The 19,819-nt window shown below is 35.6% G+C and overlaps 1 protein-coding gene across 2 annotated transcripts; it reads left to right on the forward strand.

The window, feature by feature from the left end:
* Nucleotides 1-2,855: 2,855 nt before the first annotated feature.
* Nucleotides 2,856-10,761, forward strand: mfsd12a (major facilitator superfamily domain containing 12a). Of its 2 annotated transcripts, XM_039677240.2 has the most exons (11): nt 2,856-3,657; nt 4,063-4,273; nt 4,398-4,530; nt 5,609-5,815; nt 6,018-6,110; nt 6,200-6,292; nt 7,275-7,445; nt 7,684-7,778; nt 7,907-8,037; nt 8,164-8,214; nt 9,645-10,761. In XM_039677240.2, exons 1-11 carry the CDS (start codon nt 3,387-3,389, stop codon nt 9,719-9,721), a joined length of 1,533 nt encoding a protein of 510 aa, XP_039533174.1. In that variant the 5' UTR covers nt 2,856-3,386; the 3' UTR covers nt 9,722-10,761. The 2 variants fall into 2 exon arrangements, with proteins under 2 accessions (XP_039533174.1, XP_039533175.1); XM_039677241.2 differs by lacking the exon at nt 8,164-8,214 and having other exon boundaries at nt 2,858-3,657.
* Nucleotides 10,762-19,819: the final 9,058 nt, after the last annotated feature.

The raw sequence follows: 19,819 nt of genomic DNA on the forward strand, positions 1-19,819 counted from the left end.
AGAGGACACACCTCAGCACTCTGGGCTCCGATACTCTTTGTAAGGAAACGATTCAGCGGAACAAATAAATATATTTGTACAATGTGGGAAGCCAGAAGAGACTAGTGGTCAGAAGTAAGATGATATATGTTATGTGACTTAAACCAGATGGACTGTTTAAACTTGTATTTTAGATGACATGCAAAACCATTATTTGAGAACTAAAAGGCAACCAGGCACACAGACATCCGTTCACTTTGACACACTGGCTGGATGAGTGAGTGATGTGCTCCATGATGTTTTTTGTTCGTTTGTTTTTTGTTTTTTATGGGATCAAATTAAGTGGGGAAAGACTGCTGACTGATATATGGAGAAACGTACACAGGAATCAGAAAAACCTATGTAAATTGTCTTTCCTTTTTGTTTTTGTAATTTAAAAAGTTGTTTTGAAGATCTGCTCTCCCTGAGTTGAACAGTTTTACTCATGTTGTAGAATGTGTGAACATTTTTTTTAACCGCTCTTAGTGTTTCTTTATTTTCTCTTCATTGTTTTTTTTACTTACTCTTTTTTTCCTGTCCATGTGGATGATGATGTTGTAGCACAGTGGCTGGTCTCAGGTACTGTGGGAGATGGAGAGAAATACATGGGATCTCTCCTCTGTGAATTGCACTTTTGAGGGGAAAAAAGCAAACCGTTTGGCATTTCTGGCATTGACATTTACAGGAAGCAAGCAACAGAAATAAAGGCAGACGTGGGATCATTTTATACAGCAGGCTGGTCTCTCTCAAAGGGACAAAAGTGATGCTCTCGGTCAAAATTGTGCTTTTATTGTTTTTCGCATTAGATTAAGTTACCTGGGAATAATAGTTTGTGCCTTTCCAAGTAAAACATTTAACACTAATGTGTCCCTCTCTATGATTCCTATCCAGGCGGGGTGTCCATGGCCCTCTCAGAGTGTTTGTTCTCTACGGTGCGCTCCATGCCAGTCTAATGGAGTCCGTTGGCATTTCTCAGATTTTTTTTTTTTCCCCACTGTTGTAAAGTGCATCATAGCAAAGCTCCATTAAGACTTGAGTCTATGGGTTTATACGCAGTAACAGAGGTTGCCTATCAGAGTGAGGATGTGTATTGATTTACATACCTATTAAATGTTGCTTTTCTTCTATGCCTCATAAGATGGTACATGTTGTGTCTGTGCACAATCACTGCTTTGAGTTTATGGTTGTGGTTAATCCTTGCGGTTATGTCAACATCACAATTCACAGATTACATCTTGTCAGAATGGCATAAGAACAGATAGCACACCCTTGTAGTTTATATAGTGCTAGAACAGGATATCTTTATACCTCCAAATTACACTTTTCCCCCCCTTGCAGATAGAACAGAGCTACATCCCATGATTATTCAATCATTAACTTCTTTAGGACAGACTGTCAAGAAACTTGAACAGTGGCTCTCATCAGCTGTTCATGATTTGCTGGATAAGGCTTAAACCTTAAAAAGGGGATACACACATTTGAGAGGCTGTGAAAGTTTAGGCCTCTTTTCTTGGTTTCATGTTGAATGGGTGTTTGTTAGGAATGTTTAGATATGGTGTCTGTTCATACATTTCTGTTTAGCTCACAGGGCAGCATTTAAAACAAAACATGGCCAGCTGTTGTGGGAAATCTACCCACCCTAGATATAAGTTGTTATATTTCACACATTTAAAATATATGAAGGAGACTACAAGTTCAATAAGTTAAGTGTTAGCTTATTACGTTTATGTTTAAATTAAATTGATTTGTACATTTTTCATAATCTGTAAATGTTTGTATCTCAAGTGAAACTTTTCCTTAGCCTACTTTGTGGCCTTTTTTAGAAAATCAATTTGATACTTACGACTCTTAAGTGAAAATATATATTCAATCATTTTAGTAGATATTTAATTGAGTTTAAGGAGAACAACACATGGATTTTTTTTTTGTGTGTGTGTGTGTGTCTATGTCAGAAGGGCAGTGTCAGTTTTTCCACCTGAGGCTTTTGGGCACTGTGTGTGTGTGTGTGTGTGTGTGTGTGTGTGTGTGTGTGTGTGTGTGTGTGTGTGAGAGGAGAGGAAAGGGAAAAAAACACGGGTGGAATATAGAGTGTTGAACGAACAGCAGGTGGTGATGTTTGACAACTGGTCAAAAACACTAGCAAACCCAAATGAGTGAAACCTTTTATTGTGAAACTAAGCGTAAACCCGCAATTCCTCATAATGGTAGGCCTACACGACTTAAAAAATAAAGTAACTTTTACTTGTGTTGGGCAGATTGAGGCTTCATGAAACTCTGAAACAGTTGAAACAAATGTGTCGAGACTTTGAAACAATCCGACACCCGTCTCCAATGTGACCCTAGTGGCCAGAACAATTTAAATGCAACAAAAACTCGGGCCAAACATGCATAAAAAAACCCTTTTATAAATCTACGGCAAGTTTTACTGAAAGTAAAATCTTTCAAATGTAATTATCTAATCATTTTAATAAGATTATCAAGTGTATATCTTTTCTTTTATCAAGTGGCATGGTTTGTTTTGTTAGTTCTATGAATGGCTACAGGCCAATAAAACTTTTAATATAACTATCATTATTCATTTTAATTATACCAATGTCTAATTAAATAGTCTACAAATGTATAAAACTGATCAGAGATCAGGTAAAACCCACAGACAATTGTTCAGAGGTTCTCAGTGAAGCCTCATGATTCATGGGTTGACAGATCATTGCCCCCAGCGGTGAATCATTGAACTTCCGAAACGTTTCGAAACAGTTATGACGTAATGAAGTATCTTTCACCGAAATCACATGACTCTGGCAGAAAAAAAAAACATCTGGCAGTTTGATAACTATGTTTGATTTTGATAATCGCTCTGAACCATTGATGCGGAACAAACGATTTGTAAGGGCTTCGAAGCTTCATGAAGCAGCGTTTTGAAATTGCCATCACTAACTTTTACCCGGACTCGCAGACGCCGGATGAATGAGAGCGGGCGTGGCTTAATACGCACGTGATAACAACACGAATCGAAAATAACAGGACGCTATGCTATACTAGCTCTTTTGCACCGGACAAATTCAACATTAACCATGCTGCATATGATATTAACCAGTATGTCATTTAAAAGTGAAAAGGTCTCGGTCGATGAAAGAGAATGATGAAGTTGTATATCGCGCCTCGTCCATCGTGACTTATTTGCAGAGTCAGCTGACCAAAACCATAGGAGGAACAGCAGTTACAACTGTTATGGACCGAAATCATTGACCTTCACACCAGACTCGTTCTCTGCAGTGATGAAGCCGACGCAGGAGAGGACAATATGCAGAGGTGGATAAACGGAAATACACATTTTTAGCCGACCGGGAATTGACTGTATCGCGTTAATCATGCCGGACTCCACAGAAGCCTCTTTACCCCTCGTCAGTCGTCTGAGTTACTCAGTGGGGCATTTTCTCAACGACCTGTGCGCCTCGATGTGGTTTACATACCTGCTGGTGTTTTATCACTCAGTGCTGGGCTTTCAGAACACATATGCGGGTGTGTTGTTGTTAGTGGGGCAGATTGCGGATGGACTGTGTACACCACTAATCGGTTATGAGTCTGACAGGACACCTGGCTGTGGATCGTATGGGAAAAGAAAAACGTGGCATTTAGTCGGTAAGTCTACATGAAATCAAATCAACTCTTTTTTTTATGTAATATTGCACTATTTATTGTAATTGAATTATCCCTACAGATCATTATTATCGTTTTGTATCCATGTGCCTTCGTAATCTTTCATCAAAATAACTTTCCCTCACTCTTGCAATTGCATCTGTTTTCTGATCACGGGTTTACTCACGTAACATCAGAGCCCCGCCCTTCATATATTGAACAATACATTGATGCAAATGTTGCACTGTCATCACCATTGTTGTGCCAGAACTGTGTGGCTTTTAAAAAAAAACAGATGTCACATTTTGTAAATGATGACAATTATTTTTGGTGAACTGTCTCTTTAAGGTTTATTCCATGCATATTATATGATATACATTCTCATCTACTGTATTTTACCCCATCTAGGGACCTTCAGCGTCCTCCTATCATTCCCCTTTATATTTAACCAGTGCCTGGGCTGTGAACCTAACACTCCACAGTGGGTCAGTCTCACCTACTTTACCCCCTTCATCATCATCTTCCAGTTTGGATGGGCGGCCACCCAGATTTCCCATCTCTCCCTCATTCCCGAGCTGGTGTCTTGCGAGCATGAGAAAGTGGAGCTCACTGCATACAGGTAAACTAATGCATCTCTGAGGTAATGATCAAACATTCTTGTGTTGCTTGTTTGGAGGACTTGGCCTGTATACTTATCGGTATGATGTCTTAGCTTTTTATTGTATTTTGGTTGTATCCCTCAGGTATGCCTTTACGGTGATGGCTAACATCACAGTGTATGCAGTGGCCTGGTTGATGTTTCATTTTCAGACTCAGGAGGGAGATGATCCTACCATTACAGAAAACCTTGGCCCAGTTGACATTCCCATTTTCAGAGTGAGTGCTGAACTTTTATTGTGCAGAAGTGAATGGTCTTCATTTCCTGTTTACACTTCTGGGCTTCGGGGTCTATACGACCCCAACAATTGATTGAGTAATTATACAAAAAATATACATTTTTAATTATTCAAATAATATATCTTTTTTTTTTGTTTACTTCTCATCTATTCATTAATGCTGTGTTTTTGGAGATATAAAGTACTTTTGTATCCATATACCACACAATTCCTCAACTACACCATTAGCTAACATATAAAATATTATTTTTTTTATGATACATTGCATTTATGCTCTAGTACAAGGCCTTCATTTCTGTGTAAAAATTTTCAGATTCATGCTGGATTTTTTTTTTTTTTTTTTTTTTTTTGACGCATGAAGAAAATATATTTAGTTTTTTTCACATTTTCCATTAATTTCAATGTGGGGTCATATTGACCCCGAAGACCAGAAGTGTAAACATTTTTTTTACACACCTTCAGAACCATCGAATCAAGCCCAGTTTTTGGTGTGTGTGTATAGACAGATAATGTATGAAAAGTCACAATATCTTATTTCACTGAAATGAAGGGAACCTTTTTTTAATTAAGTAAAAGTCGATTGGGGTCGTAAAGACCCCATGACCCGATTGAGGGCTACTCCTGCATTACAAGATACCTAAATTTAAAGACCCTATAAAGTCAAAATATATCTGAACATCTATACGCTAGTGTATTCCTAAAAGTAGATTAAACTTTTGAAGGTATTGTGTGTGCAAAATAAGACCAAGAACCAAGACCAAAACCAGAAACGAGACTTAATTTATGTGCAATATGTAAAAAAATAATGCCTTACCTTTGCTTGTTCTTTGAGCTACAGGAAATTTTATTAAAAATTAGATGATCCAAAACATTTCCCTTAGATATTTCTCTAGATTAGTGGTAAATTGTTGTTAAATTAATGTTATCACCTCTTTATGGTTTTCAGCTGATTTTTATGGACCAGTCTTTTCAGCCTTTGCTTCTGTCGACATTTACCTAGCAGATTACATAATGTAGGCCTGGACCAAATTAATGCAGAAATATCTTTTCACACACAGAATCTAAGTCTTGTAGTGGTGTGCATCGGGGCTCTGTTCTCGGTGCTTTTTCACCTTGGCACACGGGAGAAGAGCGCGCGTCCCCGTCAGGAGGAGGATGGCTCTAGTCCTGGTGAGCGCCAGTCACTTCTTCTCAACGCCACTGTGGCCCCTCCCACTAATCCACTGCAGTGGCAGCATTGGCTGAGACAGCCATCATTCTACCAGGTTAGTAGTAGCCAGTACCCATGTTACTCTTCACTGGCATGGCATTCAATTCCCAGCTTTTGTGAATATGATAATCTGAATAGCGTGTTGAAGCACAATGTTATCACTTAATCACAGTGGTGTAAAATCTTCAGGAAACAGTATTTAGTAACTGTCTGTTATAACTGAGTTTAACATCTTCTCTAAACCCTGCTCTATTCAGGTGGCTGGGCTTTATATGTCCACCAGACTGATAGTAAACCTATCACAAACATATATTTCCATGTATCTCACCTACTCACTGCTGCTGCCAAAGGTACGACAACTTTACTGCCAGATTAGCATCAGCAACAAAAGCATTGAAGGAAATAGACAGTAATCTCTGTTTGAACCTCTGTCTTGCAGAAGTACATAGCTACCATTCCACTGGTCATGTTCCTGAGTGGCTTTGCTTCCTCATTTATCATGAAACCTCTCAGCAAGCTAATAGGCAAATCTGTGAGTATGAGTGTGCATTTCTGTCTTTTGATTGAACAATAAGCTATAATAGCTCTTCCTATTGCTGTGTCATATACTGTATGTGTGATCGTATTTATGAGTTGAGAATGAGACGCATGAATGCCACCATAAAGTTGTAATTGCCAGTGAGGAAACATTTAAATTTATTTGAGCTCAGACTTTGAGTTGGAGGTGTGCCAATTTAAATACACAGACGGAGCGTCATATACACTCACCTAATGTGCATCCTTGGAATTATAATACACACCTAATGTGCGTCCTCGTGCAGCAAATTGAAATTAATTAGCATAGCTGCGAGTTTAGTATATTTCCCTTTTATTCTTAATAAACTGCTATTGTAATTGCCACAATATATATCGTTTGGAAATGAAAATGTCTGTAATGTCTTTAGATAAGTAACATAGATAATTATATTTAAAATGTATAGATTCCACAAGTTTTCAGTACTGATTATCATTCATAGATTCTGCTCTTATTACCTAATGTATTTACATGACTCTCCTATCATCATCATCATCATCACAATTTTTACCTGATAAAATATTTTTAAGCTTGACGTATATAAAACTATGGAATTATAAAATATTATTAATTTATATGTCTTTCCCATGTCAGGAAATGACACTTTTAAAATTAAGCTACTATATATATATCTAGGTTTTTCAAGACATTTTGAACCCTGATTCTTTAAAGAAAAAAAAAATATATATATAGAAGGGTTGATTCAAAATAAGAAATCTTTTTTGCGTAGATTATTTAATGTTTGTCTTGTCTTATTATAAGTCATATCAATTCATCTTGAGGCCCCCAGAGTTGAGACTCTGATCTCATCCATCCAAATTTCAAAGGATCATCTGAAAATTAATAAAAGGAAAAACAATTTACCAGACAATTTCATGTACAGTACTGGAAGTTTATACAACATGATTTATACTAAAGTTTCATTGTTTCTTATTGATAGATGACCTATTTTTTGGGACTGTTGCTGATTCTGGTGTTCTCCTATTGGGTGCTGCTGGACACGCACATGGGAGAAAAGGTGTATGGGGCAGCGGTCCTGCTAGGGGTGGGGTCTGGCACCATCCTGGTGATGTCTCTTGCCATGACGGCTGAACTCATAGGAGATCAGACAGTAAGTGTTGATATCAAAAACTTACAGCAACCTCCTCAAGCAGTTTAATTTAGTGTATATTAAAGCGCTAATAACTTTAACAGTAACAAAACTGAACCAGTAAGAAAAGCAGAAGTGAAAAAGGCTTGTGCTTCAAAGGGACTAGTTTCAGAAGTCTTAAAATAGTCCCAGGAAACTAAAATTTGTTTTCGGGAAAGTTTTCGAGTTTCTGAAATGACTTTTCATTTCCTCCTGACAGCAAAGTGGGGCTTTTGTTTATGGAGCTATGAGCTTCACAGACAAGGTGGCTAATGGTCTGGGAGTGATGATCATTCAGGCACTACACCCCTGCCAGTAAGTGTGTACTTGAATGCATTTATGCGTACTAGAATGTAAAGGGAGTAAGAAAGACTGGTTTAGAGTAAAATTTCATATGTATATATTTAATAAAAAATTGTTTGTGTGTGATTTCTCTCATTCAGCACAATAGTATGCTGTCCGGCCTGCGTGTGGTATTACCACTACATCATGGTCATCGTCACTGGTGGTGTGGCCGTTTTAGCAGCACTGTGCCTCTCTGCGATCCTTATCTGGCCTATAAAGATTGTGCACTGTAAGAAACTCAACTAAACTATAATTTATGTCGGTCTCACTTGTTACATACATGCACTTCCTCTTTATAATAGAGTTGCTCAATAACATCTTCACCTCATGACTGACGCATTGTTTTGTATTTCAGTATCTAATCGAGATCATGAGAACAGTTCTATAAACAGCAAAGACTTTAAGGGTGAGGGCCACATGTCAGCATCTGAAATTACAATTAGGAATCTGAGCTAAATGACTTCAAACATCAATCATCCACCTTTAAATTAAAGGGGTCATATCATGGGGTCTGGTTTCATTGAGTATTCCCTGTTTTTGAGATAAAGGATTGTGAGAAATGTCAGTTCATATAAATTGGACTGAAAGCTAAAATATTATATAAGTACATTTTGTTTTCATATTCAAAAAATGATATGCCCCCTTTAAAGGAGTAGTTCACTTTAAAAAAAAAAAACAGTTGCTGATAATTTACTCACCCCCATGTCATCGAAGATATCCATGTCTTTCTTTCTTCAGTCGAAAAGAAATTAAGGTTTTTGAGGAAAACATTCCAGGATTTTTCTCCATAATGCACTTTACTGGTAACTAAACGGTTCAAGGTCCAAAAGACAGTTTCAGTTCAATTCTGATTTGATTTGATTCCAGACGATGAATAAGGGTCTTATCAAGCGAAACGATCGCTCATTTAAAAAAAAATGCTTTGTTCTGTGATGCGCGTTCGTGACTCTCCTGTTCGAACTTGTTCATCAAAATGAACGAATCTTTTCCCGAGTCAATTCGTTCGTTTCTTTCATTAATGAACCAAATGACTCGAAAAAAGATTCATTCATTTTGATGAACGAGTTTGAACTGGAGAGTCACAAACATGCGTCACAGAACAGAGCAAGGTGACCATTTGAGCTTATAAAACTTAAACTTTGTTATTTATTTATTAAATGAGTGATCGTTTCACTTGATAAGACCCTTATTCATCGTCTGGAATGGTTTAAAGCCCTTTGAACAGTTTGCAGTTTGTACTAAAAGTGTCTTTTGGAACTTGAACCGTTTGGTTCCCACTGAAGAGAAAAATGCTGGAATGTTTTAATCAAAAACCTTAATTTCTTTTTGACTGAAGAAAGAATGAAATGGACATCTTGGATGAGTAAATTATCAGCAAAAGTTTTTTCATAAGTGATCTACTCCTTTAAAAGTGATTTTTTTTTTGTTGTTGTAGATAATAAAAGGTTGATTTCGTACTTATACACTACCGTTCAAAGGTTTGGGGTCTGTAATAATTTAAGGATTTTGCAGTCTGTAATGCTCACCAAGGCTGCATTAATTTGATCAATAAAGCAACAGTAATATTGTGAAATTGTATTGTTTTCTGTTGTAATATATACTAAAATGTCATTTATTCCTGTGAGGAGGGGGGGTTATTTGATAAATAGAAAGTTAAAAAGAACAGCATTCATTTGAAATAGAAATCTTTTGTAACATTATAAATGTTTTTACTGTCAATTTTGATCAGTTTGATTCGCCCTTGCTGAATAACTGACTCATATCACCCCAATCTTTTGAACAATGGTGTACATGAACTTCTACATGTAATATCTAATGTTTGTATTGGTTTTGTAGATCTGCCTGAGGTGACTGGTCTAATGGGGAGTGATGGAGAGGACTCCGAGAGCTCTGAACAGCCTTCAGTCGACTGAACGTGCAGCAGACGCAGAGATTCTTCAGCTCTGATGCTGAGAATTCTGGTTTACACTTACAGTGGTGAAGGTTGGAGTTAAAAACAGGTCTTGGTTCAGAATAATTTTTCACACTGACAATATTTGCTAATTAAATCAATAGAGCGTTCACATCTTGACACATCTCTACAATAAAGGTTCACTACTAGGATGTGGCGAGTATATTTTTTGGCGTGATTTGTTAATATCGGTCATCTTTTTTTTTATGGTTTCTTATTCCTTTGTTCTCACTTAACCCAACAGTCTTTATAGACTGACACTTTATAAAGGGACTAACTTTTTATTATGCACATTATATCATGTTTATTATTTCAGCATTGTTTTTATTTATGATTATAAATTTAGTTCAGTTATTTAAATCAAACCACGGAAAATAAGGGAATTTATTTATGTAAGGCCAATGCAAGACTGCGCACATTTTATGATGGATGTATTATTCCAGATAACACTTAAAAGGAATCTATCTTTTCCATAAGGGAATTCATGAAAAGGGAAGAATTGGTCTTTTAAATCAGGGATATAAAGCCACGTGTTGTCATTTCAAGGCACATGTTCTGGTGTGAGATATGTGGGGTTTTGCTGTTAGGGACCAGAGAGCCATTGATGTGCTTTTCCCCCTATAACCATTCTTGAATATTTTTATATACGTGTATGTTTTAATATGTAAGAAAATTGTGTCTGACATGTGTTCTGTTCATATGATTTACTGGTGAACAGACCTATCAGTATCATTGTAACCTGTTTTTGAAAGTAGTTACTCATTAGCAGGAATGCAGTGTCAGTGTGAGTAGATGTGACATCTGGTCAGCTGATTTTGCGTGATGCTTGGGGCTTTAAACACTCAAAATAACTCATAAAAGCTGAAATGAATTAAATGTATTCTATTATAATGGAAAGGAATTCAGCAAAACCAGGATGTTTATAAAAAGACAATATTTGTATTTTATTATCTTTGACGTCTTGTTTAAATTGACTTTTAAATAAAAGTGTTTATTTCTGAATTATACAGTGTCAGTGATAATTAATAGGACGTACAAAAACAAAACGAAGTAATAAAGACTGTATATTGCAGATCTGTTAAGAAATTGATATACTTTATTCTACAATTATACATTAAAGAATCTTGAAAACTATAGTTTGTAATTGTATAGTAATAAAATTAATTTACAGTAAAAAGATATATTAAAACAGAAAACCGTTATTTTAAATTGTAAAAATATTTTATATTATTGCTGTTTTTTTACTGTTGTAGGAGCCAAATGTAATGAATGTTCAACCACTAGATGGCAGTGTGCACCAGTGGTGTAGGTGTGGTCACATATTAATCACCTATTATCAGAGAAAGTCCGTAGACGGGCTTTGTTATTATCAAGTGATATTTAAACTTCCCTCTATATTTGATTTGAATACTAATAGTATTTGTTCAATGTTGTCCACATTATATTTCATCTGCCGCAGCATTGTGTAGGCTACTTTTGTAAATATATGTGTAGGCTAGCCATTAACTTTTAAATGCAGCATCATTATATTCAAATTGATCACAAGTCTCCACAAAAGACCCACGACTGGCAGATAACATCAACCTGTCCAACCTGTTATGATGTCTCATGGATCTAAAACCGCCTATCAAATGCGAGCCCTCTTAGCGGCGCGGCTATTGGCTGACTGGCGTTTGCCCACATCTATGTTTGCCCATAAGATTTCAACAAAAGTGGAGAACGCAGTGCAGCCATGCAATGTCTCGTTCCCGCCTCTCAGGTATTTATTTTAATTTAATTTTATTTATTTATTTTGCTTTTTTTTATGTGAAAAGCATTTCAGTTACACCTCTGATCTATTTATCTCCTGTCATGTACAACACAACTCACAAATGCCCACGGGGAAATCCAACCGAAACATTTATTAATAACATCTTTGTTTTGAAGCCTAGGAAATATATCCAAACCATACGTTCATCTGTATCCTATTAAGGAGCAATTATCACTAATTGGAACAGCATTTATAGAAACCACTGTGAATGATCCATTATGGTATTGTGCAACAATAGATTGTTTTAGTGACATTGTACTGCACAGCACACAATAATAAGCAATGAGTTTTCTCTTGGAGTTTTAAACAATAACTGTTGCGTTAAAGTTGCGTGTCAGTGCAGCCTATTTTTTCGGACTTTACAAGATGGGCCGTTTCACACTGAACGCATACTTGAAAACGCCTCGTCAGGCCCGAGATGCATGCACAACGTTTCTAGCGTGTTTACAATGAACAGTGGCATGGAAAAACGCGTTTGTGTGATTGGTCCCTATGAGTTTTATCAGAGAAACCTTAAGCATAAATGCGCAGCAGAAATGCTATTAAAAGCCCTTGTAGAGCATAACAGTAGAGCATAGCCTACAAAATACATTAGTTTGTGCCTCCCGCGGTTCTTAACTCCTGCTGTTTAATAACTCAGACCAGAATCATGGCGTAATCTGCTACTCATTAGGCACAAATCTGTTTGTAATGAAGACCAAATCTAAAGAAAAGCCATTCTTTTCACTTGCTTTATTTTGCATATAGCCTATTGCCTTGCAGGTCAGTCAGTGTATTTCTAATATGCTTTGTGAAATAATAGCCTACTAGACTGCTCCTTGAAGATCGGGAACACTCTCTAAAGTAAACTATGATGCCATTAATCACTACTTTCTTCCTTTCACCCTGCCTGCTTTTCAAGATATTCTGTCATTTGAGGGTAAATAATAGTTTTATTCTTGCCTTATTCAGCCAAGTTCACTGAGCATTTCTTTTAATATGTTGGAAGCTGAGGCAAAATTGTGATTTGAGACAAGTTTGTACTTATACTCAGTTGTGTCAAGTAGTCAAGTGTAGATTTTCTCCGGTGTTTTATATTATTCTTTTGCACTTATGCCTTTGACAGGGATGGTTGAACGTTCTCTTAATGGCCATTGGGTGGTGCCAGAACTGCTTGTTTATTAAAGCTGGCATATCCTGATTTCAACTTTGTGTAGAAATGACAGATCTCTGTCCAAAGTGGGCAGGTCAAGTAGGAGAACACGCAAATTGGGCCATGTTTTAAATAATAAAAAAAAGTTTTCCTTTAGCCTAAATAAACGCGGAGAAGATGCGATATTTATCTTTTTCATGATGTACTACAATAACTTAAATGGAAATAAATAAAATAGCCTAGACATTTTAAAAACTTTCAAATAAAAAATGGACAAATAAAAACTAATTCAAAAATATTAGTGAAAACTTTAGTTGGATCTCAATGATTCTAAATTACACCATGCATCTAAAGTCTGTAAAGGTGTTTTGATAGTGAATTGGCAGGATCATAAGGTATATATTCTCAATCTTTTAAATAAGGCTCACACGCCTTGGATAATAGTGTCTTCTTGATCATGTTTTATTGGAATTCAAGCCTTCGGCATATTCTCACAGCTGACAAGAATAGGCTTGTTTATCCCTCTCCAGCTAAAACATGACATTTTAAAACCTTTTAGTCAGATGGGAAGCAATTCTCTGTTGGTTAAGAAAAGGGTAAAATCCAGGAGGTGAAACCACAGAGAGATAATAGTGCTGGTGTGGTTTTTATTTGGGGAAATCCCAGAGGCCACAATCACATCCATATTGGCAGCAATAAGACATCTAGCAGGTCTTAAACATTTACTGCACATACTCATTAACGATGATTAAAAACATCATGGAGAATGTATCAGACAGGTTTAAATGGTAAGGGACATTTAAAGACTCCACAGCCTAATTGAAAACAACAACAGGAAATAGAACCTGTTGTTACTGTAAAAAGAACATAAACATAACCAATCCAACGGTTAGAATAAAAATCAAAATGGATAAAGTAGACCCAGTAAATAAGAAAGAAACAAAAGGCCTAAAATAATTAAACTAATCAGCCTAAAACAGATGGAAACTTTGCAGAGTTTATTTTCCCTGTTCTGTTTTTTTTTTTTTTTTTTTTTTTTTTTTGACAAAATGTTACAATTTCTTCTGATCAAACATTTGGTGCATAAAACCTCTGATTTATTACTTGTTTGTCTTTTCAGAAACTAAGTAACCGTCACTAGAATGTTTCATAGTTTCAAGTTTAAATAAACAGAATTTTTCTGTTTCAGCACGGCAAATATAGAAGAACTCAACTTTGACTTCACATTTAGATATGTTGGTTGAACCCATAATGAGTTGAAAAAGAGATGAGCGATAAAACTTCATCAGCAATACATTTAACAGTTGTCATCTTCATTTATGTATTGTTCTCCGCTGTATATTGATAAGTTCACTTAGTGTTTCCAATGTTTTATCACTATTTTAAAAAAATGGTTATGTAATTTTTTTTCACTATATTACATCACCTGGCACTTTAAAATGTGTCTGTTCATCATCCATCAAGCTAATTTGTCAAGGTTATAAATGTTTGTTTTTACATCCAGAGACAATCAGTGTGGATGAAGTACCGATCCAGTAGGAACATCATAGACTTTCAGGGTTTATAAATTAAATACGATTTAGCAAAAAAAGTGAAAATTATTATGAATTAAATGTATTTAATTAAAATTACAAATAAAAAAAATATAAAGTAGCTTTTTATAAAATTACAAATAAAAATGTACAAAGTAACTTTTTATAAATTAAAGTCAATTTAGTAAAAAAAAGGGGAAATTATTATGAATTAAATGTATTTAATTAAAATGACAAATAAAAATATATAAAATAGCTTTTTATAAAATTAAAAATAAAAAAATGTATAAAGTAGCTTTTTATAAAATTACAAATGTATAAAGTAGCTTTTTATAAAGTTGATTTAGCAAAAAAAGTGGAAATTATAATGAATTAAATGTATTTAATTAAAATTACAAATAAAAAAGTATAAAGTAGCTTTTTATAAAATTACAAATACAAATGTATAAAGTAGCTTTTTATAAAATTACAAATAAAAATATATAAAGTAGCTTTTGTAAAATTACAAATAAAAATATATAAAGTAGCTTTTATAAAATTACAAATAAAAAATGTATAAAGTAGCTTTTTATAAAATTACAAATACAAATGTATAAAGTAGCTTTTATAAAATTACAAATAAAATATATAAAGTAGCTTTTTATAAAATTACAAATAAAAAAATGTATAAAGTAGCTTTTTATAAAATTACAAATACAAATGTATAAAGTAGCTTTTTATAAAATTACAAATAAAAATATATAAAGTAGCTTTTTATAAAATTACAATTAAAAAATGTATAAAGTAGCTTTTTATTAATTAAAGTTGATTTAGCAAAAAATTGGAAATGATTAAATGTATTTAATGTATTTAATTAAATGTATTTAATTAAAATTACAAATAAAAAAATATAAAGTAGCTTTTTATAAAATTAGAAATAAAAATGTATAGCGTTTTATAAATTAAAGTCGATTTAGCAAAAAAGTGGAAATGATTATTAATTAAATGTATATAATTAAAATTACAAATAAAAAAAGAAAAACACATATATACAGAATATTTACTTAATTTATTCATAATAATTATTATTTCCACTTTTAGGCAAACTGTCATGAGAGAGTGATTGGCAGTGACAGACCCTGTAAAACAAGCTGTCAATGCCCCATCAGTTGTTATGGAGTGAGGCAGCTCTCCTTTATCTCAACATACTGGACCTCTAACCACCAGAGCCTGGGAAAAACATTAACTTTAGGGGTGCTTTCCAAGAACGACTTGTATTCATTCCCCTTCTTTAACATGATTCAGGCCCCAAGGCTTGATTATCAATGACTAACACGGTCAAATTTCCAATGGTTGATTTGTGGAGAATCTTTTTGGACCATGTTGGTGCCATATGTTACAAATTGAAGCCAGAATTCAACATTCAATGCTAAAATATGCTACAAACAAAAACACTGGGAAATGAACGGGAATATGTCCATCAATAACTAGACAAATGTATAATGAAATAAGCCTTTTAAAGCTTTTGGATAATATCTAACTCTTTAGATATTCAACAAGAGAGGTTTTGATTTGGTCAGGCATATCAGTGTCATCTAACATCTTTGATGTGATTTGATGTTAGTGCTGGCTGGAACCGACGTGTTTTATTCACTGTGACAAATGGATAAAAACGAGTGAGAGACAGAAAAGGAGAGATGGGGGACATAGAGAGTGTGTGGAAGAGAGAGCATGCTGCCACTGGATCGGTCACACCCACCACGTGTGTTGTGTTTAGACAGCTGCTGTTCAAATGACCTGCCTGTGGACAAGAAACATGCACTCCACATAGCCGTAAATCATCTCCATTATGGAGTCTGTAAAGCCTACGGAGATCTCTGCAGAGCACTTACATAATAATAATTGTCTCTTCAAAGTATAGTACCATATTATTCTCAGACACGCAAACCTACCTCATTTGATTGGTTTGACAAATCTCTAGGTGCTTTAGGCTAGCTTTTCAGTACTGATGTTTGGACCATCAGAAATTGCTTTTACACAAGAGTTCAATAAACGTGGTTGATATGAAGTAACTTGCCTTTTAGTACCAAAAGAAAGTACAGCAGCAGAAACGACAATCGTGCAAGAGTGTTTCTGAATGAATCAGATAAAGACATTGCCGCCACCTACTGGCAAAATGATGCAACCAGCAGAAAGAGATTATGTAAAGAATCTGCTAATCCGATTCGAGTACTGGAACTTGATGTTGTATAAAATGTCTCCAGTCACTAACATAACCTCTCTGACATGAGGGATCGAGAATTTCCGGCATCCTATGACGCTATCATGGGAAGCATCTTTCTCCTAGAAGTACACATCCATGGCCTAAGACACGAAATGAGTGGTTTGTGTGAGAAAACGAACAGTATTTAAATTGTTTTACCTCTTTTAGCCACATCCACAAAGTGCCCGCGCCTTCAGATCACTTGGATGTGACTGTGGTTGCAAGAGGTAAAAACGATATAAATACTGTTCATTTTCTCACACAAACCGCTCGTTTCGTGTCTTAGGCCATCAGTGCGTACTTACATTCACGAGTCATTAAATCATGTTTAATTTTGACTTCTCTGTGCATGCTCCTTTAGGTGGACCCCATAGACCTCCATTAAATGACTGACAGACAAGAACGGTTTGACCTCTAAAAATATGAAAATTGAAACTACTGCGGAAACAAAGACACCTACATCTTGGATGCCCTTGAGGTAAGCTAAAACATATCAAAAAATAATTTCAAAGTGATCTATCCCTTTAAAGATGGAAAAAAGGGCCCACTACGTGTTTATAGTTTTAAAAAAGTCACCAGCTCACTCCGCTGTGTTAATATTTGCCCCACTTTGGATAATTTGTCATTGGCTGGAGTTTGTGAGGCTGATGAGGAGCTGATCATATGACATGAGGCTAAAGCCAGGCTGGGCTTCAAGAGGGGAAATGCATAGCATTCCTCAATGATCCCTACTGAGGACTGGCTGAAAACCAATAGTGCTGATGTGCAGCGCTGGGCACGGCTTACAAGGGCCAGATTCAAATGGCACAGCACGAGAGAACGATTCAGAACCGCTCTCTACCACTAACATCATTTTTCTTAACTCAGTTTAACTTTAAACTTAAATGCGGAGTTAATTGTTTTCTAACTTGGAGTATGGAGTTGAGAATGATGGAATTCACTGTAAAAAAAAATCCGTTAAATTTACGGGAAAACTCCGGCAGCTGTGGTTACCAGAGTTTTCCTGTTAAAAGTACGGTAGCAACATTTTAGGTTTTACAGACTTTGACCGTATTTAATTTTACAGCAATAAACAGTATTTCATTATTTTATATAATGTTAATTTACTGACATCTTGAAGTATTAATATCTGTTTTGTTCAATTGCACTGACAGCCATCAATCACAATAATAATGAGAGTCAAAAGATAAAACTAAGCTCATCATTATCAGCTCTTCCACAAGAGAGTTCATACTATAGAAGCTGCACACAAACATTAAACACCATCATGGTAACATGTTGAAATTTTAAAAATGAAATAAGAATTAATTTAACAACGTTAAATGTAACATAAAACCCTAATGAACATAACTGATAAGAAAAAAACTAAGAAAATTATGAATAAACAGTTAAAATACATTAAATGTGAAGTGTCACACAGGGAATTGTGGGAAAGTCAATTTACATTTTTTCACTGTAAATTATACAATAACTTCTTTTTCACTTCCAAAAACTGTAAATTTAACAGTATTTTACAGTAAAACTACATTAAAAGTACCATTATATTTATCACAGTTATTTACCGTATATAGTAAGGAAACTTTCTGTTAACCAATTAACAGTTTTTCACTGTAGCATTTTTACAGTCTTTTACTGTTAAAATCACGATCATTTTTTACAGTGTTGTGTTTAGACCAGCTCTATTCAAAGCACACCTCTTATACATTGTGCATTTGTGTATTGTGTAAATATTGTGTATGTGCACACATTTGTGTGTGGTGTTTTAATGTGTCAATCACATATGGTTCAGAGTTTAAGACACAGTTAAAGGAAGAGTGTCTGTTAATGTTTGTAGTGTGGGAAAAACCCACACTTCCCTCATACCTCTTTCCTACCCTTTGGTGCTGTGGCGGACAAGCCAACCGGTCAAATTATTTAGTCATTCTGTGGACTAGCATGATGATCATAAACCCACGCCTTCTCTCTCTCCACCCTTTAAGCGGTCTTTCAGTGAGTCCCCTTGATATTGCAGTCAAAGTTTCCAGATTTAGGGAGGGAATTCTTTCCACTCTGAGTCAATAGTCAGTGCAACTACAGTATCTCTGCAATTTAATTCAAGGATTGCGTTAGATAGGCGTTGCAAATGGGTGGCGTTTGTGAAGCAGCATCAGTGGCAAGCAACATAATCTTGAATTAGATTGAGACGAGCAATAACACAAGTTCTCTGGAAAAGAAAAGCTTTTGAATGTGTTGCATCCTTTGGAGGCAAATGTAAGATTTGTGTTTCTTTTTTGTATTGCATTCCATGAAGTTTTTTAATGAACACCTTTTTTCTTATTTTGAATTCTTTCCCAAAATTATGAATTTCTAGCACATTTTTGAGAAATGCTGCATTATACTTGCGTACGTTTGTACATCAATGTATTTCTACACTTCCTGAAAACTATCTGATACTTCAAGAGCTTGAGAACCCAAAGTTGTATCCCTAATTAGGGAGGACTGGAAAATGAATTAGGGAATGTTGTAAATCTAGCATGTAAATAAAACACATAGGAATCCAGTCGTAGGGCTTGCTGCGGTTGCCCACCAGTGTGTTTGTGAAATATTCTGGCAGAGATCCTGATCAACCCTAATCAAAACCAAATGAGAGAAAGAGAGAGTGAAAGGGAAAAAGAGAGTGGGGAAAAAGCAAAGAGAAAAAGAGAAAGGGAGAGTGAACATCATTAAAATACTATCCAACTCAATTACCAGAAGATTTAAAACAGATGACTCTGGCATTTTTAGGGCCCAAGCCCTGAAAGGGCGAAGGCCCTATTGTTTTCCTTGCGATTATTTTTCTTCTCTATTATTATTATTATTATAATAATTATTATTTTACTACCTTTTGGGCACTTTTGGGGCCCTTAACGTGCTCGAAAACTCTTGAAACTTTGCACACGGGTCAGAACCCGCGGCCATCAGAGCCGGGCTGAAGATGGTACCCGGGCGTGGCAGGGCAGCTCGTCAGCGCCCCCTGGAACGGGGTCCGAACACTTGGTCCATAACTCAAACACGCTTGTATGTAATAATATGAAACTCGGTACACACGTTGATCTCATCGTTTCATCTATACCTCGCGCTCTTACTTTTTACCCCAGCCCAACAGGAATTTGGCTATTGAGGTTTGTTTGTAAAACGCTCGCAATGGAATGTCAAATACTCCTCCTAGAGCTTTGATCCACATTCGACGAAACTCGGTCAGCGTGAAGTCAAGACATTGAGGATGAAAGTTTGCGAGGGGATTTTTTATATCTCGAACGGTTTGTCCGTGGCGAGGAAACGAAATCATGGCGAGAAACGTGAAACAGGAAGTGTGTTATAACTTC

The sequence above is a fragment of the Pimephales promelas genome, chromosome 5 (genome assembly GCF_988280905.1).
Source record: "Pimephales promelas chromosome 5, fPimPro1.hap1.1, whole genome shotgun sequence".
Lineage (NCBI taxonomy): Eukaryota > Metazoa > Chordata > Actinopteri > Cypriniformes > Leuciscidae > Pimephales > Pimephales promelas.

Excerpts from the sequence above, each read along its gene's own strand:
- mfsd12a (XM_039677240.2), top strand. The coding sequence starts at position 3,387 with ATGCCGGACTCCACAGAAGCCTCTTTACCCCTCGTCAGTCGTCTGAGT. Across the intron at positions 7,779-7,906 it reads CAGGCACTACACCCCTGCCA|CACAATAGTATGCTGTCCGG; the intron begins GTAAGTGTGTAC and ends TCTCTCATTCAG. Across the intron at positions 8,038-8,163 it reads GCCTATAAAGATTGTGCACT|TATCTAATCGAGATCATGAG; the intron begins GTAAGAAACTCA and ends TTTGTATTTCAG.